The sequence below is a fragment of the Ammospiza caudacuta genome, chromosome 3, assembly GCF_027887145.1.
Source record: "Ammospiza caudacuta isolate bAmmCau1 chromosome 3, bAmmCau1.pri, whole genome shotgun sequence".
NCBI classification, from domain to species: Eukaryota; Metazoa; Chordata; class Aves; order Passeriformes; family Passerellidae; genus Ammospiza; species Ammospiza caudacuta.
In genome coordinates, this window is record NC_080595.1 from 33,000,764 (window position 1) to 33,024,853 (window position 24,090).

The following is a 24,090-nucleotide window of genomic DNA, read 5'->3' on the forward strand; positions in this document are numbered from 1 at the left end:
TTCTGTTGATCAACTCCAGTCTATGTGTCATGTGGTTTTGGTAGATCTTATTTCATATTTAGCACCTATATGCATGAGTTTGGTGAAAAGCTCATACAGAATTTCATTATATGTAAGGAACACATTACTACCTAAATTCTGGTGCTCCACATAGGATCTTGTAATTTCTATTTGATTTAAGGGTGTCAGGAGACAGGAGAAAATTCTGAAGTGACTACTTTTCCTGCAGAACTAGAGACAGCAAAACCCATCCTCTGAAGCAGCTTCTGACTCCTAGATCACAGCCTGCTCTCATAGACCACCATGTGTAGAATGAAGTCCTCTTATACAGCGTCCCTAATTTGATTGGCATTGCATAAGCCTATGGCACCACCTAGCTGCAAACACTTGGGGTTTATTATTTTTTCACTTCAAACCCACCATTTTAATTTCATTAGCACTTAATTAAGAAGGAGGATATATATTTACTACAAATGTACTTATCATGTGATCTATGGTTCCCCAGACCTGCTCCAAGTCTTATGCACGTTCTGGATTATCTCACTGTTTTTTTATAGGATGGTGCCTTGGTGCTGATCTACAGGCACTGATTTGGAAAGAACTTGGAAAACTTGGAGTTGTTGGAAAGAACTCAGCTGTCTCAGGCTCATGTCAAAGTACAAGTCTGAGCTGAGATCCTAACTGTATTTCCTCCTTCTGAACTAGAACACTTCCTGAAGTTATTTCATTAAATTGTGTTATCACCCTAAACAGAAAAAAACAAAACAAAAACAAAAACAAAAACAAAAAAAAAAAACCAAACAAACCTAGGGATCTAAAACTAACCACCAAGAAAATATATTTATTTTACAGGAATTACAGAAACTACAGGAATTACAGTAGGAATTACAGATGCACTTTGGGAAAAAAAAAAAGCTGACAAATTAGTGCACCAAACTGTCTCTTCTTTTCTGCAGCATCTTAAAAACATGAAAAACATATTTTTTCTACAAAAACAAACACTTTTTTCAAGTTTATATGAGAAATGAAACAAGAAATTACACAATATCCTCAATATAAGTGTCAAAAGGAACATTCTTACTCTATACAGAAGTGTGTTTTGTCTGTTTTCTTTAAAAATATAGTAATTTCTATGTTAATGTAAGCCAATATGTCTTCATGCTCTTTCCTCGGATGTTTGTCACAACCATTGAACAAAATCAAATACCTTGTCATTTGGTCAGCTCCACAGAGCAGTCTGGACACACATTAAATGCATTAATATCTTCATTTCTTTATATGTTTCCCAGAAACCTTGGCATAAAAGAAGTGGAATTTGACATTTACAAAATGAGCCTTTTATGAACTTGATGGCTTTTTATACACTTACATTCAGAAAAGATGCTTGAGTTGTAATGGAAAAGTCTTCATGACTGAGTGATCATTATATCATTAATAGTTATATTTGGTCAAAGAACAGCCGGCTAATGTTTTCTTTATTGCTGTTCATCTCAGGCAGAGTTTAGAAAAATGCCTTTGAGAAAAATGCAGTACATGCTTTAGAGAACAAAGAATACCTTGGGTGTGTTTTTTTCCTTAGGGATGGCATTTTAGATATATCAGCTTCCTTGTCTCTTTGCAATATGCACAGAAGATTTGCTTATGCCATTGCCCAGAATTACTTAGCCTAATAAACTGTACAGATGCTTCTTTCTGTACTATTATCAAAAGTCTTGTAGAAAAGTCAAAATGACAGATACAGCACAGTCAGCCATGCAGCTATCTCCTTCACATGTCCTCTACTTGGTACTTCAGAAGATTTATTTTAGAAGCTGAAAGAAGGAAAAGCAGGTGTAAAGGAGCTCACAGTACCAGCACCTTCAATCTTATTCTCCATGCCTCAAAGAATGCTACCACAGACATGAGCAAGATGCAAAATTTCTCCCCCAGAATGTATTATATTAGCAATTAACCTGAGTGCTATGAAATTTTTACTAAGCACACCAATGTTTTTGCAGTATGGCAAGGTGAGTTGTTTGAACCAGAGAGGTAACACTACTCTGCATTTCAATGTTTCCAATGAATTGGAAACTTAGGTGCTGATTTCCCTTAACTGCACTGTACACAAAGGCTTTTCTAGAGCTTAGGGAAGTTACTGCATCCTTCTTAATGCAATATTGCATTAAGCTGTCACTTTCTTGACAGCTCTGGGAAGCTCTGGACTCCTGCTTCCTCAGGCCAGAGAAGCAATGTGCCAGAGCACCCTAAAAAACAGTATAGTTGAGGGAAAGGGTTAGGGGAAATGCATCATGTCCCCACCTTCTTTTTTTTTATTTTTCCTTTGCGTTGTCAGAAAGTACTTTGATATTTCATTTCCTCCACACTGCATTACCAGAATCTCCTTTAATTTAAAAAAAAATTCCAAAGAACCAAAAAACCAAACCAAAACAAAAAGTAAACAAAAGGGAAAAAAAAAACCAAAAAACCAAAAAAAAACAAAAACCAAACAAAAAAAAACCAACCAAAAAAAAACAAAGTAAAATTTTATAAAAAAGATACTTGGCCATGAGAGTTGGGAAGAGATTTTGAGTCTTTGTTAGAGGAAGATGCTGACCAAAATGTCAGAGTACACTCCCCATTGAAAAGAGCAACAGGACCTAAATATTAGTTTGTTCTAGAATTCTGCATCTGGTGCACAAGAGATTTAATTTTTTTTTGCCACAAGTCCCTAAAACAATATCAATGGCTTCTAGTTACAGTTTCTTTCTATATGGATATTATAAAATAATCTAATAACTGCTTATACTGATCATTAAGGAAATTATTTAAAGTCCTTAATTATTTAGTTTAATGGGACAGATTTTGAGAGATAAATTTGCTGAAGCACAGGCATACAATATATTGAATAGAAAGGATTCTTTTTCCTATTTAAAAAAATGAAAAGTGATTTACTCATGGAAGTAAGACAATTGTTATTTCCCTTCTGTACCTACTCCTGCAGTACCTTACCTGACACATTTGTTTCTGATGAGTTTGGATAGCTCTTATCCAAACTGGGTCATTTACATCCCAGTAAAGGGGAAAAATCCATAAGGATGACCTTTGAAGATAAGATTTGCAAGAATATTAGGAATAAGAATTTTGTGAGAAGGAAAGCTTTGACCAGAAAAGAAAGTTATGCTTTGGAAATCCAAAAAATGAAAGTAGAAAATGAAAACATTAATGTGCAGTGTTTACAAAAATAAATGGAAAAATGTTGCTTATTTGTATAAATAAAAACTAACACATGAAACAAGTGGTGCTGCTATATATAAGGATAGTATGGACTGAAGATAACTGATACATGAGCAAACAGACAGTAATATGTTGCTCTCTGTTCTAAGTACACATTCTTATAGAAAGGACAGTAAGGGCAAGGCTATTAATACAAAAGAATAGATATAGAAACTGCATATTCAACAGGGAAATTGTTGATCCCAGGCTGGTGGCAAAGTTATTTAAAATGCTATCCATTCTAGTCTTAAATGGTTCCATGAGATTTGAGAATAGGTTATTTATATTTTCTATATAAAAAGGGAGTAGAGGTATGATTCAGACAACTGATCTCTTAGTCTGATCTCAGCTCATTAAGCACTATGTAAAAACAACAAACAATATCTTGCTGAAAGAAAAGGCATAGAAAGAGATGGCTAGTGGAGTTTTCCTTGATCTGTCTTCTAATTTCTCTGGTAAAATATTTTCACCAATAATACTGGCTCTGCAATCTGGTGCTCTGATGAAATTTGTTGCATACATTTGCAGTGATTAAAAAACTATTGAATAATCAATAAGAAGAAGGAAAAACTGGATTAGCATGTGGCCCTAAGTACTAGAAATGAGATTAAATCACAGAAAACAGCAGGTCATACTTTTATATCATACATCATCACACACACATCATTTCTTTAGTGATGAAATGACAGATCTTGTGTTAACTAGTTAGTCATAGCCTGTCTAATACTACCAATGTGATATGGTCTTCAAAAGGAAAAAATACTTTTTGGGATCATATCAGAAAAGATATTTCCAGCAGTCAGTGTATTGTGAAATAATGGTTTTTAATATATAAGGCAAAGTTTGAACTTAAGTTTTTGGAAGGAGGTATCTTAGCATGAATCTCTAACCAGTTACCAAGGTGCAGAAGAGGATTTTCTTCTCTCTTAATACTGGATAATGTGCAAGGAAATTACTGGGTCATGTAGAAAGTTGATGAAAATATGTTCCATGTCTAGCAGCATTGAGAGTTTACAGCCCTATTGGGCAGCTGAGCCTCCAGGACTCACTGTCAACAGTATTAAAAAAAAAAAAAGAGGAGGAAATATGTTGCAGGAAAAACTGCAAACACTCACAACATTCAAAGTGTCACTACAGACATGAGCAGATCAAATACTCTCTCAAGGCATCCAGCTTTACAGTCCAAAGATAACATATTCAAATGAGATCAGGTCAGAATGTTTCATTTAACCCTACAGCTCTGTTTTACCCTTTTAAAGTAACAGAGGCTTTGTTTGGTTTTGATTTTTCTCACCTATTAATTTCCTTAAAGGGAGTGCTTTATTAAGGATATGTTCTAGATTAGAATTTTGTGTGCCAGTCAAGAGTTTTGATAGCACAAACACACTACATGGAAGTAACAGTCATGACTCAGTATTGGTTTGTGATTACAGAAGGTGGTGCCACTCCAGTTGGGCGGAAATACAGTGATTATCACCAGATCCTGCAGGTTTGGAGGTCACTCTTTTTTTTTTTTTTTTTCCATTTATGTCTCCTCCTCACTTCCCTGGCCCTTTTTTCATCCTGCATTTTGCTAAATCACAACTACATTCTTCATGATAGGTACTGAGTTCTCTGATATGGGCATAGAGTGCTATAGCACAAAAACTTCAGTATGACTTTCCCTGTAAGAGGATTTTAGCAGGACTTGCTCCACTCTTGCTTGGATCTTTCTTCTCTGTGGGAGTTCTGTGTGCTGCTACCCCCAACCAAGAGGTCAGTCTCTTTCTGCCTCCTCAGAATATGTCCAGCTAGCTACTCAAAGTACAAGCCCACAGACTAAGGTCCTGCAGGCTGATGTGCTATAGTAGGTCTAAACTGCAAGGTCATTAGATCACATTACCAATGCAGGAAGTGAAGGATGCAGACAGTGACATTCTGTTCCCTGCCCTGGACTCTCACATATCTAGCTGTTGGAGCAGTGAAGCATTAGGATACACCTTGGCTCTGTGACAGTGCTTTGGCAGTTTCTCTTCAACATTACTTATTCATCATCCCTAGGAGCTAAATAAATGAATGGCACACTTGACAAGTGGGCCAGGGGCTGGAGGGATCCCACATGTCAGGTCATAATGATGAGAGCAGGCAGCAGCAAGCACTGCAGTAAAATTAAGCAAGTATTCCTAGTTCACATCCTTAATGAGGATCATTTTACAGCTATTTTGTCAATCCTTCCAAAACTATGCTAGCAGCACATAAGCACAATTCAACAATTCCTGGGTTAGCAGTCAAATGGTAGCACCAGAAGCAGAACAATTTAATCAGAGTATAGCTGCATGCACACAAATTATCTTTGCTAGGATGCAGGTGCTGTGACATTATGTCTGTGCTTCTCTTGATCTGATCTGATGTGATCTGATCTGGTAGCTCTGCAGATCCAGGCAGTGTACCCTATGATTGTATCTGCTCCATTAGCTTCAGCTTAGCAGGGTCCTGGCCCTGCTGTGTTGTGCAGTATAGATAGCTCTCTAGCTTGTAAAGGGTAGAGTTTCTCCTTGGAAACCCTGCCGACACCACAAGCTGCTTTTCAAGCCAGTTATCTTTCTTAAGATGTGTAAACTGGAAAAGGAGTTCCTCTGGACTGCTGAGAAATAATACATAGTGTTACTTTCTTGTTTGTCTCAAAAAGACATATTGTTCAAAATTCAGTACTGAAGGAGTAATCTGAACTAAATTGATTTCATATTCTTCATTACTTTGTCCAATATTAAAAGAGTATAAATAAACATATAGAAATGAGTGAATATAAAAGAAATTAGGTTATTATAATGAAATCTGAGAATTTGATCAGACTGTTTAAATCATGATACCTCAGAAAATGTAGGGTAAAGAAGGGAGCCAGTAAGGGAGATATTTTGTTTAGTAACAGTCCTTTTTTGCTGTTACTGTCATTGAGACTGGTGTACATATTATAACAAAAGATATGACAGGGAAAGTGAAATTTCCAGACTGGAATTAATGTTCCAAGCGCGGTCTTCTGAAATTACAGGTAATGAGGTTATAAACAATCCTTTTTACCAGAGGCAGGGTTGCACACAAGGGGAAAATCCAGTTAAAAGACATCACTTTTCCAGGTGACAGTAGTGGGACATCACTGGATTGCAATTAGAATTCCTAACCAGTGAAATGCATGAATCTTTCAGACTGCAAGGCTGAAAGTTATCTGTCCTGCAGATATTTGCAGTGAGTTTTAATTTTTTTCTGTGACTATGACTATCTGTTTCTGCTCACTAATAGATCCCCACATGATAACACATATCTTATTCTCCCATCTGAGATGCAAAGCATGTAGATGCGAGGGAAGGAATTTAAAGGAGAGAAATAGAAAATTAGAAATAAGGAGACTAGAAAAGGAGATGGACAGTAGGACAAGTGGGCCAGAAGTCCTGAGAGGAATTTAGGAGAATAGAAAAGACAAGACACATACACGTTGAGAAAGACATGTATGTAAGGGAATGATTTAAGAGTGTTCAGAGATGGATGCCAAAACTGGTACTATTTGTTTTGTCTCAAATGACTTGGTTTTGCAACTTTAACGTAGGGATTAGCTGTTGAGGGGAATACCCTATAACTCTGGTATTAAAATAAAATAAAGGGGTACATTATTATCCAAGAGGAGAGATTTGGATGTCCAGCATTGGGAATTTCAGCTAATTTTGTCTGTAGCTTGGGACTGATGGTCTTTCTTGTACATATTTCCTTCACATCTTAAGTACCCTCACTGTTTTTCAGAAGGTACTGTGTTGCACTGCAGAGACAGCTGAAGTTATGTGGAGAAATCAATCTCTTGTCAAAACACACTGGAAGTTTAACAGAACAATTGCAATTAATTGAAAACATGCAAAATCATTTTAGAAACTTCAAGGTCATGTTTAGGAGTGTTTGGCTCCAGGTTTCTTGATTGCAGTTGTCTTTTTCAGCATATATCTGAAATTTAAGTAAATATGAAAATCACATATCTCAGTCCCACTTCTCTGCCTTGGCCTTGTTCTCTCCTTTTTCTCTTCTTTCCTGCCATTCTGTGTTCTGAGTGCTCAGCTTTCTTCTTGGGTATCTCATGAGTGCATGTGGAGATGAAGGACTTGCACAACTGCAACATGCAGAATGTCTGGCCAGTTCTGCCAAACTTTGTTGGATGCTTTTTGGAACAGAAAGACTTCATCAAGACAAAACTATTTTCTTCTTTTAGAGGAAAAAACAAACTTGCAAAGAGCAGCCACAGGAACCACCCTTTGATTCAAAGTGTTAAGCTAAAAAAAAAAGTAAAGGTGTTCCACTGGCTAAGATGGAAAGACTTTTCAACAAAAAAGAATCCATTCAGGTCAGCATCAAATCAGCCTGTTCCACTTTTGTGCTTTGTTTTATAATTAATTTTCTTTACACACACAGCATTTGAAATTGAAATAACTAGGTCAGGAGACCAGATTTCCAAGGCTGGGATTGCAATGAATACTTCACTATCCATGTGGAAATAAAAGGGCCAGTAGAGTGTCCTGCATGCCTTTTTCCCATTCTCATTTCCCCACAAGAGAGTATTTCAGAGGCCTAGTGGTCAGTCAGCCACAAGGGCTGAGCAGCTACCACTGTAGTAAGAGAAAGGCTTAAAAAAAAAAAGAAAAGAAAGAAAACCTGTGACAAAAAGCCTACCCCTCTCCAATGCAGTGGGGCATAGCTGTCATAACCTTTGAAACGTCAATGCCTGATGGCTTCTCTGAGGTTAGTTTGAATGCCATCATTCAGACACTACAGATACCTCTCAAGGGCTTGATTTTCTGTTATCTTAGAGGTTATTTGTAATCACTGATGTGAAAGTGAGTGGAAGGAATCAGGAGAGCAGAATTCTGTTCTTCTCTAGGCCCACATTTCCACCATCTAAGTAACTAAACAATGCAGAGCAAAGTAACAATCCTCCCTTCAAAAGCTCAAATTAAATTCTTGCAAGGCATTGTCACATTTTCACCTTTATTTTTTGGAAACACAGCTGAGAATCTGGCAATGCTGAAAACACTGGGAAGAGGAGATGAGAGAACAGAGTGAATACACAAACAGCTCCTTTCTATTTTCTTTTACAGTATCACAGCCAAAGATGTGAAAGAGGCAAACAGTGAGATTTAGTTTATGGAATCACAATTCTTTATTGTGATTTGCAAGAACTCAAAAGAACTGAAGTGCTTAAGGAATCTGAAATGACAAAGAGAAATTAAAGCATGATGCTAACTCTGGAAGTGACTTAACAGTGTCTGGAAAAGTCTTTGATATAGGCATCAAGACAAAAAAAGCCAACAGACCAAAAACATGCTGTGATATTTTTTCTTTTGTTGTTTTGGGTTTTTGTTTTGGTTGATTGGTTGAGAGTTTTTTTGTTTGGGTTTTTTGGTTTTTTTTTTTTGTTTTGTTTTGTTTTGTTTTGTTTTGTTTTCTTAGTTGGTAAAATTTTGTTTTGTTCCAGTTTTCTGCCTTCTGATTTTTTAACATGGTAAATCTCTTTGGATAAAAAACTAACTTTCTCAGAGTGATTTTTATTACAGATTCACTTACCTTGTTTAGATGCTTACCATACTGGAAATCGAGGTATTTTATACAGCAATTTAAGCCAAGAAACAAGAAGAAAAAAGTTGTCTCCTAGGTAAACTAAAAATCTGGCCATAAACACTACATAAACCTAGTTGTGAGAGGCACAATGCAAGGCAGGTATACTGTAGAGCCTTAATGGAACTTAATTGATTTCCAAGTCACATAAAACTCTTCCATCACAAGAAAGTCCTGGATGTCTTTGATCTTGCTTACTGTTTTGTTGGGGTTTGGAGGTTTTTTGTTGTTATTGATAAGACTTCTTGCTTTGATGCAAATTAAATGAGAAATGCTAATCACATTTAATCAGGTCATATGTCCCGCTGTTTATCTAAATTAATTGCTGTTCCAAATACAGGAGTAGCTTCAAGAGAGCAAGACAATACCAGTATTGAAAAATATATTTTTTTTCTTTTTTTACATAATGCTTAAATGTTTCTGTTGGAGCAGTGAAGGCGTAATTCCTTCTCTTAGAGTGGATGAAGACCAAAAGCTGGATCTGCACTTCAAGGAAAATGGAGGACCATGATTTTTTTTTGGTCCAAAATACTGCAGAATTCTCAGTATTGAGAATCATCTTTCTGACCCTGTGCCTGACTACTGGAGTATCACTTGGGCTGCTGCATGGAGGATCATCACATACAACCAGTAGAGTTAACTTCAGTCCATTAAGTTAAGCAGGATTTCTTTAACATGGAAGGGAGCAATGGGAGCTACTCGTGTGATGAGAGGGCAGAGCATCAGAAGTAAAGGTTATCTTTACAAAAGCAAAAAGAGTCTCCTGGTGTTTTCTAACTCAGGTACCTCCTTTTACCATGCCCTTAAATTCTGTCAAATACAAGAAAATATAGGCATGCTGACAAATTAAACACAATCCCACATCTGGAGCTGCCTGGGCAGAAGAAGCCCCCCAAGAGTTAGGTTAAGACAATGTACAAGTTTGTCAAAACTTTCCTTTGGTTATGTCTATGTCAATCTGATTGGATGGGGCTGTCCTGTGACCCTACATTCTTCTCCCAGTACTCGGGCATTAAATGCAATAAGCACACAGTTAGACCAGCAAAAGTGTTATCAACCCTTGAACAGTCTGTTTACAAGTAATGTTGAGTAAGGGTGGAACTGTGTAATCCTGCTCCAGATAAACAGAAGTTTTGTAGATGTCCTGTGCACAACCCCCAGATTAAAAAAAAAAAAGAAAGAAAAGAAAAAAAAAAAGCAAACAAAGTGCTAAATTGTGTAATAATGAAGGTGAGATGTTGATATTTCATGTAAAGGAAGGAAGCCAAGAGAAAAGGGTATGGTCATGCATAAATGATAAGGTCAAACTCACATCAAAATCCTTTCCTTCCTCCTTTCCTCTCTCTCTCCCTTTCCCTCCCTCTCCCTCCTTCCCTCTCTCTCTCGCAAAAATCTTTCCCTCCCTTCCTCCCTTCCTTCCTCTCTCTTCCTCTTTCCTTTTCTCCCTTTTTGCTCTTTTTTACTTCCTTCCTTTTTTCCCCTTTTCTAATTATATCAACCTCTGCTATTTACACATTTCTTAATTCCCTTAATGCTCTTGTTGTGTGCCTTTGCAAAAGCATGGAAGAGTAAACATATTCTTTGCTTTAATGTGTAGGATCAGTTGGATTTCTCAGTATTATACAGACTTTTACTCTGGACACCACTGGATACTGCTCAAACAGAGAATGCAAACAATTTCAGCACTAGGTTTAGCAATATTAAATTTCCAGTTTTTCTTTTCTCATGATTGTGAGCAGAAAAGATTAATGATATCAAAGGAAATGCAGAAAAGGAGGAGGGTAATAAGCTGAGGGAAGAGAGGGTTTCTCCAGCACACGGAAGGTAAGGAGGAAAAGGTGAAGACATCATTGACACATATTTGCTAACCAGCATAGCTGGCTCCATACAAATTGTTTTCAGACCAATTTGTTCTGATTTCTTCTGCATCTGTGCGAGTGCATCTGCTTTTGTGGCAGCCTTGCAGTGGTATTTACCAAATCCCTGTTTGTAAGTCTGTGTGCTTTGCAACACATGCTTTTTAATTCCATGGAAGCAGGATGTTCTAGAGAACTGCAGATGTTATTTTGTATCAGCTACCAGGAAGAAACACTAGGAAGGCTCTCACTCCTATTTGCATGTAATGAGGAAAGCAAACAGAAGCCTCTGCTGTATCAGCTCCCTAGGATTTCTAAGCATAGACAAGAATGATGCAGTGGTGTGCTTTGAACTGTAAAATGCCATGATGATCCTGAGCAACAGTGAGACATTCTAAGGTAGTCATTTGTACCTCACATGTGCCCTGAAGTTTGACAGTGAATCTCTTTGTAGTAGTTTCATTTAAGAAGGGCCTGTGCTGTTCACAAGTAACAAATGTGGAGAGGGATATGTTCTGTTGTTCTGCTCTTGCAAGAGATAGACAAAACAGTGAATTTGTGTTGCAAGTTTTGTTATTTCATGCTCAGTTTGCAGGAAGCTGGATACAGAGGCTTTCCCTTGGCTTACACCCATGCAGTCTTTCCTAACAGCAGTCGCAGCACGAGTCCTGACTGTGTTCCAGCTCCACGTGAGGACAGGATCAGGTCTCCACTTTGCCCCGGTTTCTGTTCAGGCATGTGGCCCAAAGTTTCAGAAAGGTGTTGAGTAACTCTTGATGGATGTCTTGTCTCTACAATGAAGCAGTTGTGATTCAGCGTGGCAGATGCATCCAGCTCACAGCTTGAACTCTCTCTTGAGACTTTTAAGTCATTATTATTTTATTAGTAACATATCTCTAGAACTTTGTTCAGTGCTTATTTAAAGCATGAATAACACTGGAAGTAGTCCAGTACTTTGCATTTTTATATTGTTTTGGTATACACTCCCAGAGGATATGGACAGGACTCTGCCCTTTAATTGCCCATGTGAGTTTAACACCCCTTGGCAGGCACACAGACCTTTACAAACAGCACAGTGCAGAGCCTTTTGGGGAAAGTTAGCTAATCCCTGGATATGTAGGAGTGCCAAGAGAAACCCACCCCTAAGGTATTAAGTGTGAATTCAGCAAAATCTTGAAACAAATAAGCAGGTAAATAAGACAGGGCTAATCTAGGACCCCTGGAAGTCAGAAAGGAAGGCAGCAGCAGGAAGAGCAGAAAATGTCTTTCTTTGAAATTTGGACTAAATAAATACCTTGTGTCAAAGACAAGTGAATGTCTTCATGATGCCTAGAAGACAACTGAAACACCAGAGGCAAGAGTTTGCTTTGCCTAAATGTCTCGAGCCTCACTAGAGTGGGCCCTGCAGGTAGAAGCAGATAGGCCTTATCTTGCCAGGACAGAATGTCACACCCAGCTTTGGTTACAGCACAAGGGTATGACACCATACAGCATCTTGGAGTAGATACACAAACCTCAAACCCTTCATTATTTTCTGACTACCAGTCCTTTGGATAGCTGCTGAAAAAAGCAAAGAAATCAAACCTCCAGCTGCTGTCTCTGGTGCTTACTCTTCATGACTGTGACATGGCATGACACAACATTACATGACACGACATGGCAGTGCCCCAGTGAAGTGAAACGAAATCATCTCTTATGCAGATGCTCTTATTTCATTACACTTATTTCATTACACTTATTTCATGGCTCCATTTAATGCTGGGCAAGTGTTTCTGAAAACCAGCAGTAGATATTCCTGAGAGTAAAAGTTTGCCTTTGGAGGTATAAAAGCTAATTTTATGCTGGTTTAATGAAACATGCCTATATTTGTACAACCTGAAAACTGAAAAAAATATAAGGCTTCAAGTAAGCAAAGACAATTAATTTCTTAACTTTCCAGATATGCTAAACATCAGCATATTCAACTACTGCAGATTCTGATGAAGCCAGCAATATTTTTTTTCTCTTGATGAGTTTATAACAAATTTTCATCTTTACTGATTGCACATCGAATTAAACCTCTTTTGCAACTGAGAAGTTCACTGAATTGAACAATTATTATATTTAATATGAAGCTAAAGTGCCTTCTGTATTTCAACTGTCATTATCACTTGCTCTTCAAATAAATCCAGAAAATCCTTTAATTACAGTTATCCTAGTTCTACAGGGAGATGTGACGCTTCATAAAGCTACTGTAAATGTCAACATCAAACTTGTTTCTGCACCTTTTGAAAATTGTAATTTGAACAAAATTTTGTCTACTGTTTTGGTCTGTGCATGTGTTACCTTGACATCACACTGGTGGACATGGCTTCAGACTGGATATTTAGCCACATTGTAGATCAGTCAAGTCTGTATTTCTTTTCAAATGGTTTAAGCTTTGGGGAGGAAAAAACAGCAATACGGTATTAAGTTTTCCTGTTAGTCTGTAACCAGTCTAAATACTGAATAAAGTCTAAAGTCTAGAGTGAATTGGACAGCAGAAGGGGTTTTGCTACAGAGCAAAGATTTAAGTATAACCTGACTAAACAATTGAACCTGTACCAGCACACATAATTTTGTCTGGAAATAATGGCTGACACAAGCAATAGTTACTCAAACATCAACAAGTAATGCACAGGTCAAACACTAAAGGATTAAGACTGTGCAGAGAATTGCTAATGTGTTTTTAATCGGTAGCTGCAAATTAAATACCACTGACACAGCAATTTTGTAATGGAAAACAAAATTCTTTTAGAATGGAAGTGTGATCATGCAGTAGCATGATGTGTAAAATTGTGAGTTTAACACTTAACAGCTGCACAGTTCCAAGTCTGAGAGCAATAAAAGTCATTCAGGGAATCACATGTCTTTTGGAAGAATAGCTGACATGATTCAGGGAAGGTGATCCAGGGAAAATTTGGGCACCCTGCCAACCACTCCTTTCAGGTGTAAAGTATGTTCAGAACAAGTGGCTCTGGCTCAGCTTGGCAATGGGTGACCATTGCAGACCCTCACCTGGAGATGGACATCAGAGTACTGGACTTTTCATCATGAGCCCCTTGTCTGTGAAGCACTGAGAGCATGGGAAAAACTACATAAGGCAGGAAAACTGAAATATTGCTTTCTTAGGCTCCGTAAGATCCATTATGTTTCATTTAGTCACTGTGCCTATCTTCTGACAAGGTTGTACAGATTTCACTTGAGACTGGTGCTGACTAGAGGAGTTGTTTCCACCACAGATGTGTGGAACTAATGACATTCATTATTTCCGTCCTCTGGCAGCCTTGCTGGGATACCTGTCTCACATGCATGCCCTTCAATGCGTGCGTTTCCCTTGATAGCAGCCAGCAGTCAGAGCTCAGGCTCCACACCTGGCTATTGGAGGGCTGAGGTGAGGGTGGGGAAAGGCAGAGAGCAAAGGCTGACAGCGCAGGTTTTGCCCTTGCTGCTGAGGGACATGGGACTTGGGTCACCAACAGAGATGGTGTCCTAGTTTTGCATTCCTGGAGGAATTTGGGGAAGTGAAACTGCCACAGATGGTGACAGGCCTTTGACGGGAAACCATATGACAAGTGGCTGAGGCCACTTGGTCCAATCAGCCTGGAGGACACTGAGGGGAGACCTCATCACCTTCCCCGAGAGGGGAGGCAGGGAAGCCGGGCAGACGCTGATCCCTTCTCCAGTGACCAGTGACAGACCTTGAGGGAATGGCATTAAACTGTGTCAGGGGAGGTTTAGGCTGGATATTAGGAAAAGGTTCTTCCAGGGTGGTTGGGCCCTGGAACAGGCTCGCCAGGGAGGTGGTCATGGCACCAAGCCTGTCTGCATTCTAGAGGCAATACTCTTTGGCACATGGGGTGACTATTGGGCGTGATCCTATGTAGGGCTAACAATTAGACTCTATGGTCCTTGTGGGTCGCTTTCAACTTGGGATATTCTGTGAATTGCCTAGTACCGCTGCCCCGGGCGTACACAGCGGTGCCGAGGGACCTTGCGGGAAACCTCCCCCCTTCCCTTGGCCAGCTCGCCTTAGGAGAGCGAACTACAACTCCCGGCGTGCAGCACGGCACCGGCCGCCGGCCGCCGCTCCGATTGGCTGTCTCCCCCCGCCCGCCCTCCCCGCGTGACGGCGGGGCTGGCGGCGGCGCCCCCCGCGCGCTGGGGCAGTGGAGCCGCATGGCGGCGGCGGCGGCGGCGCGGTGGGGGCGGTTCCTGCGGGGGGCGCGCGGGGCGGCCTCGCGCCGCGCCTGCAGCAGCAGCGGGGCGCGCGCCAGGGCCGCCTCGGGCGCCGCGCAGGTGAGGCGGGCCCGGGGTCCGGCGGGGCCGCGGTGCGGGCGGGGGGCGCGGGGGAGGTGAGCTTTGCCGAGCCGTGCCGCGCCGAGCCGCGCCGAGCCGTGCCGTGCCACCGGAGATCACGTTTGGGAGTTTGGGTGGTGGGCCGGTGCCTCGTCCCTGGGAAGATGTGTTTCGTGGAGGGGCGCTCTGGTGACCGTGGCAGTGCCCGGCGGGGTGGGCAGGGGTCTTGGGCACCGCGGGCGGAGGCTGGCGGCCCGTTCCCGGGAAATGCAACCTGTCCATAGAATTTTGCAAGGTATCCCGGACCGACCGGTGGTTGTGCGGTGAACATGACCTGATTGTGTATAGGGGGGAGGGAAGAGTCAACAGAACGTGTAGTAATACATAATGCTGTGTATGCTTCGTTTGTTGAAATGTCACCCTTACTCTGGCAGTATGTGGGACCCGTCTGATGGACCGAGCCGGTCCTGTGCTCCTGCCCAGCCAAAGGAGAGATTACACAACACTCTTTGATCAGCTTGGGTCAAAACCCGAGTGGTTTGGCAGCTTTCGGTGGTTGTGTTCCCATGGTCATGCGAACTTCGCGCTGAACCTGTTTGTGCTGGTACTGGCGTGAAGTCACCTCAGGAGTTGCCCTGATACGGCTTCTCCCGGTTTAACTTTTGGTCCCTCGGGTGGATTCGGTCTCTTGGTATCTCTTGTTTTTGAGAAGAAAAAGCTACACGGAAAGGCTAGGTTCAGTAACTGTCTAGCAGAAACAGGACATGGCACGCAGAGCAGTCCCAGCTGGAACATGATTTATTGAGTTACTTGCAATTGCATGGCTGGCTTCAACAAACAGAAAATAAGCTAAAGCTACTAGTGACAGACTCTGTGTCGCCAGAATTGAATGCATTCACTGCCACTTACTTATTTACAGGAAACCAAATGGATTCGAGGGTTGCTTTATTGAATGCTTACTTGACTCCAAAAACTAGAAAGGTTATTGAATTTGTTTTGTTTGGTTGTTTTCCTAGACCATAAACATTTTTATAAATTCGGATCAGAATTACTTTTCACTACTTTCTTTACATTGGGTAGTTCAGGAATAGTTTTGAGGGAGCTTGATTACAACACCCATCTGAAAGTCCCTTAGGGGCAAAAAGCCATGGTACCTGGAAGAATGGGCTGGGGGATACACATTTGTGGTACAGTAAATATTAGAAGTGTGCCAGGCCACTGGCTCATGTCCTGCAGGGCTTGAGAAGCGAGCTAATGTAAAAAACAAAGGCACTGCAGACTTAGCAACTATACAATGATAATACACTCATTGCTCCTTTCTGTTCTCAGTTTCTCCTGGGATTCATCTGTAGAGAGAAGTAATTAGCGTTACAGCCATAGGGGACAGTGAAATGTGCTTTCAAATGAGAGAATATTCAAACATTCAAAACAGTTGTGAATACTGCTTGACTGTTTCCTGTGCTGGAGCTGCAAGTATTCATGGGTTCTGTTTAGTTTCCTGAGGTTTTGGGGAGGAGGCGTTTGCAAAGGGCAGAAGAGAGCAGTAGACTATATTTCAGTCCCCTTTAAAAATGGTCATTCCAGCTACGGAAGGAAGAACTCAGGCAGTTCAGGAGACAATTGGGAGGCTGTGTCCAAGGCCATCCATTCAAAGTCTTTTGGTTGGGTTGCAAACAGTGGGGTCAGTACAGCTGTTGTACTAGTGGTGTGTATTGAGCAATTTACTTGTTTGAATCTTGGTTTTTGAGATGCAGTTTTCAGTCTCGGAGGTGTGTTCCTTTTTCTAAGACTAGAACAGGCCATGAAGCTACAGACACTCTGAAAGCTTTTTCACAGTTGTTCTGTTGTGTGCAAGTGTTGCTTTGGATTTTTTCTTGACTAGTTCACACTTAATGAAGTTTGATGCCATCCTGCCATCTTGTACCCATGATAATGTATGTCCAGATTCTATTCTTGAACTAAAATGATCAGGTACGATGACCTATTTCTACTACAGAACTGGAAATCAGCATAGTTTTTTTTTAATTCTGCTCTAGATGTATCTTGAGCAGTAAGGGTCTTGCTACAAAGTTTCACTTAATCTTTCTTCATCTGCTCTTGTAGAGCCTGTAATCCAGACATCACCACCTGAAAATTTCTGTGGCCGCAATGAAGCCTTCAGTGCTGGGATAAAGTGGAGAGTCCAGCTTGGCCAGAAGGACCTCACATGGCCCTGATTCTCGGCCAGTCGTGTCTGAAACGCTCTGTGTGCTGTTGCTCTGTTTTGTGGGCAGCCAGTGGCAGTCCCTGGGCAGTGCTCTCCGTGCCAGTACCCGCAAGTGGAGCCTGCTGTTTGGGGTCAGCTGTTGGGCAGCAGCTGCTGAGCCCTCACAAAAACATTTGTCTTGGACTTCTCAGCTCAGACCTCATTCTGGCACTTGGCCTACTTAGACCCATTTCAGCCTCTGTGGTTGTCTGATTTCCAGGTTGAAGCAAGGACATTATGTCACCACTTGCCTGCAGACTAAGATGCTAAAGGTGAGGCAGGGAAGAGCAGAGCTCTTGCTGAGCTGTGTCTGTGACTCTGCAGCGGTGTTAGGTGCTGTGCTGGGACAGCAGTGCTGTGCACAAACCCAACGGGATTGCAGGAGCTTGAAGAGCCAGTGGGTACAGGAGCAGCACTAACAGTGTCATGGGTATGCAGGTTGTGGTAGTCCCTGAGGTCTATGCAGAAATCTTTGCAAGCTTTAGAGTGCACAAATATCACTGGGGATGAAGTGAAGGTGGAAGAGTAGAGCAAGGATAGTACTTGATCTTCAGCTTGATTAGTAGGTAAGAATTCTGTTGTCTGCCCCCTTGTGTTTAACTGAGCCTTTCTAGCATCTGTCAGTTTGTGGTGTTCCTGGTAGTTATTGATACCTCTGCTGACAGCTTCCAATTTTGCTGCATTGTTAAAATAGTTCTCCTGGAAATCACAGGTGACTTGTCAGGTCTGAAGGGTTGACAGCTTGTCAAAATATAGCTGCTAGGTGCAGTCATCTAAACTCATTCTTTCAGTACTAGTATAGAGCATGTGATTGACAGCCCAGAGAATGAACGTGATTTGTTCATGGATCAGATAAAGGGTACTGTGTGACTGGGCATACACCTCCCATGTGCAGAAGTGTCTCCTGTCAACTATGGAGAGAGGAGAGTGGGGACTTGTGGGCTACAGACATCCCTTTTGAGTGAAAAAGTTATCTAATTGGGCATTGATATGTTAAAATACCTGCACCCATCTACCTTTTCCTACTCCAGGAAACTGAATAACCCTTTTCCTGTTGCCTGGGAACTGTAGCAGGCTTTTGCTTTCTTCCTGTTCCAATAGGTCTCTCAAAGGCTGCAAGTGACAAGGTTCAACCTCAACGTATTCTTCCCCTTTGGAGAATCCTACTTGCGCAGCAACCAGAGTGAATGCTTCATCCTTGTCCTGAGTTACCAGGAAGGCAGCTGAGTTCTCATCTTTGATAACTGGCCTTTTCTGTGGTATTGATAAAAATATGAGCTGGGGCTGGGTGCAGTAGCAGTTTTGGTAGTACAGGCTCCATCTCTGCTGGAGTTCAGGCTGATGGGTATCAGCTATTATGGCTTATGGGTATCTCCTAATTCCTCTGTGCTGAAATCTAATTGGTCAGAAACTGAACAGCTTAAAAATTCCATCTCCTGTCATTCTTCCCTCCTAGACAAACCCAGTACTATACACAACAAGAAAATGATGGAAATAAGTTCTAGTAGCTGTGTAAAACATTTTTCTTTCCCCCGTACTAAAACTTTGCAGCAAGAGTTACTTATTTCCAATAGAAACTTTTAAGTTTCTTGAGACCAATCTTTGCTGAGTGCCTGTTCTTTTAATGCTGCTTCTTTAGAGTTCACTTCAGAGGAATTAATGAAGGGCAGTGTTATTCCTCTTACTTTAGCTACCTTACCTATAGCAGCCATGCAGATGGATGACAGACCAGCAAGAGATCTGGTCTCCTGTGTCCCGCTCCAGTGGGGGCTCTTTCCTGAAAACAGGAAATTATTTTAAGCATTTTACTGTCTTTGAAAGTATGCAATTTTGTCTTTCATTGCACAAAAGCATTAAAGTGCCCCTCATTTGCCCCTGCCTTTCTTCCAGGGAGAACAACTTTTCTCTTCTTTCCCTGCCTGTAATGCACACTCTAAAACTGGGAGGTGGGAGGTTTGTTCTATTCTGTCTTCAAGTGGAGTGGTAAGGAAGCCCAATCCTGAAAAAGATGCAAAAAAGCATTGGTGGGAAAGAAACAGGAGAGGAAGGCTCCCACAAGAGTGGCTCAGATAATTTTAATAAACTTGGGGTGCTTTCCCTCTCAAATGTGAATACCTTTCCAAAATAATAGAAGGAGAACATCAGATATCCAGCCAGGCCAGGAAGCAGCATAATCTTCAAGAAAAAAACCACTTTTTCGTGTTGTGTTTTTTCTGAGTTTGGCTGATTTAAAATATCCTTAGATTTAGTCTGTTCAGGGTTGAGTTTTCTGACTGAGGAAGATGAAGAAATGAAGTCTGGATATTTACCTGGGCTCTTTGAGTTAACCTGGCTTGTATTTGGAGAAACACTTATTTTCAATAAGTGGAACAGAGCCAGCATTTCTATCAAAACAAAGGATTCCCAACTTAGGATTTTTTTGGTAACCTAAAGCTGTGCAGAGCTCTGCCGCTACCCACACACCCCTAGGCTGGAGCATTTTCCCAGGGAGTTTAAAAACCCGATGACTTGTTCAGAATGCTGCAGGAAGGGGAGGTGAAGTGTGTGAGCAGTGGGTGTGGCTGCAGAGTGGTTTCTAGCTACACTTGGGATGCTGCCAGGAAGGCAAGGCCAAGTCTTGGCAGGGCTGGCCTTGCACCCCATATGACTGCTGTTGCGGCCCCTGAAACTGAAAGGCATTGCTTTCTTCCGGCAGAAAAGCAATTTCTTGGAAACTACTACTGCAGTTTTATCAGGGGTAAACAGATGTTTTCTGGGCTTTGAAACAGCCACTTTGTATCTCTCTTGTCTCCTCTAGCTCCTCACTGCTATGGATGTTCTTAGAGTAAGGTCTTCTTATCTTACCACAAAGCTTTTTGGATCATGTATAGTGGATTGTTTAAAGGTTAGGGAAAAGATTGTGCTGCCAAGAATGACTACTCCTGCTTGTAAGTTTAACAGGAGCCTGGTGTTAGCACAGCTGGAAACAAAATTGCTGCTCCTGCTGCTGGTGGCTTAAGTTGGGTCTCTCCCCAGATAACCTTTGCTGTCTGGCTGATTTGATCACTGAGGGTCTCCTCTATGGCTTCAACTCACCCAAAAATGTTTCTTACAAATGTTTTCACAATAAAATGTTTTGAGGAGGCATACCTGGGTGGTTCACCATTTTAGCTGGCCATTTCTAGATTTCTTGCAAGGGCTGTAGGGAAATCCTGTGCAGGACTAGCTCCTTTGGTCACTAGTGATAACCAGAGCCAGGAAGCTGATGGCTGTGGCTGTGTGTGTTCCCGCCCGGTGCCTTGGCATCATCCCATACATTCTGATTTTGGTATGTCTGGAGAGTTCATGTCTGTTTTTCACTGAATGCAAGTCATGACTTTAGCTTAGATAAGCAGTTTAAATACCCACTAATGTGTCATTTTGTTTGGTTCCTAATTCTGGATCTTAAATTCATGTCAAAACTTTATTTAATCCTTTGCCTGCTGCAGCCTATTGAGACTAACGAGCACAATTTTGAGGCACAGTGCTGCCGCTGATTCACACATGCACACCAGCACGAACTTTGTGAACACCATGTATACAGGAAATGGTTTTGTATGTGCGTTTTCTTCACTAGATGTGAAATTCACTGACATGTGCCTTTTCACTTGATATGAAATTCACTGACTGTTAAATGTCTGTATGTGGTTAACTAATGAGGATCCAGTGAAGGTGGTTCCCTTAATTATTTTGTTTTCTCTGGTTTATATAGTGATGCTAGGCAGCTGGCCTCATTCATGACTTACCAAATTGACCTCCTATAAAATGTTAATTTAACTCTGATGTAGTACATGAAAATACTTAGCAGAGTTGGTTTTGGATGTTTGTATATAGTGCCTGAAGCAAGTATCCACCAGCTGATAAAAGTATGTTGGTAAACTCTTGTTTTTCTGCAGTACTGTGATAAGAGTTTTTTCAGTTACTGTAAGTTTCACTTAAGGTACCAAAATATTATCTGAAAGTAGCAGAGTGGTTTCAGCTGTGCTTTACAGGTGCAGAAAAAGAGAGCTGCAACATTGTAATTGGAAAGTCATGGGCTAAAGGCAGTAAGACTCCCTGCATTTAGACCTTGCTGTAATTAACCTTTCTGGCATTGACGGTACTGATATTTTGGAGTTACTTGGTATAAACCGAATTGTATTTGTTTGCAGCTACTATTTGGGATATTTGTTACCTAATGTGGCCATAAAAGCCTAGAATGGTTTGGGTTGGAAGGGGCCTTTAAGATCATCTAGTTTTAGCCCTCTCCTATGGGGTGCCTTGCACTAGACCAGCTTGCTCAAAGCCCATCCAAGACTTCCAGGGATGGGCATCCACAACTTCTCTGGGAAGCCTGTTTCAGTGCCTCACCACCCTCACAGTGAAGAATTTCTTTCTAATATCTAAATCTAGTCTTTTTCAGTTTAAAACCATTCCCCTTTGTCCTATCACTACAGACCCTTGTAAAGTCCCTCTCCAGCTCTCCTGTAGTCTCCTTTAGGTACTGGAAAGTGATAATGTCTCCCCAAAGCCATCTCCTCCTCAGGCTGAACAGATCCAGTTCTCGCAGCTTGTTTTCTTAGGAGAGAAGCTGCAGCCATCTGAGCAGCTTTGTGGCCTCATCTGGTCTTGCTCCAGGAGCTCCTTATCCTTCTTACTCTCTCATTCTAGAGGGCAAATACTCATACTTCCTAAAAATCATGCTGCTCTAGAATGTATTACATTGTGCCTAAAAAAAACCCCCAAATTTTTAAGTAGAAATCACTTGTAATATTCACTTCATGACAGTTAATAAAGGAATTGTTTTAATTCTGATATTTTTTATTCAGTTTGAACAGGTGTTCAGAATCACACACTTCTCTTCCAGTTCCACCATGCCCTGCATTATATGTAATCTCTTAACTGAGACAAGCCTTTTGGAGGTATTCTGTTACATGGTTTTAGGCAGGAAGCCTTTGTTGAAAATCAAGACAGGTGTCATGAAACTTAATTGTATATAGCAATAATTCAGTTTTGCTGTTAAAAACATGTTAATATTGCACATGGGATATGGTAGGAACACAGGCAGAGATGCAGTGTTTCATCACCTTCAGATTCTCTTGTGCTGAAGTGCAGGAAGGGCCTCTTCTCTATAATTTCATTTACCCAAGGGCTGTAGTGAGCATTGGTGATCCTGGATCATTGATTCTGGGAAGAGACAGGCAGTTGAACAAAACCACTTTCCATTCTGCACAAAAAGCCTGAAGCTCCTGTGGCAAAGACAGGGAAAATTGTAGAAATGGATTATGGTAGGGTGTGAAATTTAATAAATGCCCACTTTTGACAGTGTTTTTTTTTGGGCAGCTGTCTATGTGGGGAAGAATGGAATAATAATTATCAGTTGGGTTCAAAGTTGATATTTATACAGCAGGTTGACAGGGTAACTGTTAAAATATTTAACACTTGCTTGTTTCTGTTGCAGGAATTACAAAGCTCAGGAAGAGAACGCTTTGTGCTAGAACATGCTGCTCCATTCTCTGCTTTTTTGATGGACAGCTTTGGGCGGCAGCACAATTACTTGCGCATTTCGTTGACTGAGAAGTGCAACCTCAGATGTAAGTGTCTGCTCTTTCCTTGCACAAAACTCCTGCACATATTGTACAAAAGCCAAGGTTTGGGTTAGGGTATTATTGCTGTGTTGGCCCTGTGCTGTTTCTTGTCTTCACAAAGTAACAAAAAATGACAGATAGAGACTAATTGGATCTTAGCTACTGGTGGGGTGGGAAACCTGGAGCAAGCCTAGGGATCTACCAGAGACAGGTGGAAGTGACAGATCTTTTATCCGACTTAGTGTGGTTTAGATAATGATGCCTGTGTGTCCAAAGTCTCCAAAAGCAAGAGAGCTCATACCTAGGCATTCCCACAATTACATCTGCAAAGTCTGGTGATATGTCCCAGTGCTTACGCCTTGAACTTGCTGTCTCTGCTTGAATGCAGTTTAGACAGAAGTGAGGTCATCTTGTTCTTCAGAGTGGATCCATTGTAATTTTGAGGCACATCAAATTAGTCTTGGGTTTTCCTCTTAAGTAAACCAGGAAATTGTTAGAAGATTGTAAAATTTTTGCACAGTTGGTGTCATTTGGCATCCATTAAAGACAGCTGCCTTGGTACATTTTGTCCATCAATATTAGATCAATTGTTGCGGGTTATTCTTTGCCTCATGTATTTCTGTAACCTTTGTTTCAGGTCAGTACTGTATGCCTGAGGAAGGTGTTCAGCTGACTCCGAAATCAGAGCTCCTAACTACCCAGGAGATAATCACCTTAGCCAGGCTGTTTGTGAAAGAAGGTGTGGACAAGATCCGACTGACAGGTGGAGAGCCACTTATCCGTCCTGATGTGGTGGATATTGTGGGTGAGTCCCAGATCAGTACAGAGTGTTTCAGAGTGACTTGGTACATGTTGGTGCAAAAATTGCTCTTACAGCTACCCACTGACACAGTCTGGCAACTGGAAGAATAATTACATATTTACTGTGGTGTTTTTTCCCAACATTGTGAAATGCAAGGTGCCTTTCAGAAAATTTCCAGTTCTGCTCTGTTGCTTGGATGGAGCTTACGTGTCTTTGTATTATACCATCTAAACTTAGCATTGTTTTTATATTCAACATCTACTACAGTAGCTTGCAATAATGCAGCCTGATGGTGAAAAATTAGGAACTTATATGATCAGGTCCTCAGTGAGGAGGAACAAGTGATATGTGCTTACAGACAAAACAAGCTTTCTCTTTGATTTTTTAAGAGTGTGTTTTTTTGGT

The 24,090-nt window shown here is 41.1% G+C and overlaps 1 protein-coding gene across 4 annotated transcripts in view; it reads left to right on the top strand.

Moving 5' to 3' along the window:
- Nucleotides 1–14,928: 14,928 nt before the first annotated feature.
- Nucleotides 14,929–24,090, top strand: part of MOCS1 (molybdenum cofactor synthesis 1) — a 29,937-nt gene continuing 20,775 nt past the window's right edge. Inside the window, exons 1-3 of one of the 4 annotated variants that reach the window (XM_058802817.1) lie at nt 14,929–15,053; nt 22,757–22,889; nt 23,521–23,688. In XM_058802817.1, the coding sequence (XP_058658800.1) occupies nt 14,934–15,053; nt 22,757–22,889; nt 23,521–23,688 (421 nt within the window). In that variant the 5' untranslated portion in view covers nt 14,929–14,933. Of the gene's footprint in view, nt 15,054–18,473; nt 18,558–22,756; nt 22,890–23,520; nt 23,689–24,090 lie in introns of those variants that run through there. The other 3 variants (XM_058802820.1, XM_058802818.1, XM_058802819.1) reach the window with 3 other exon arrangements.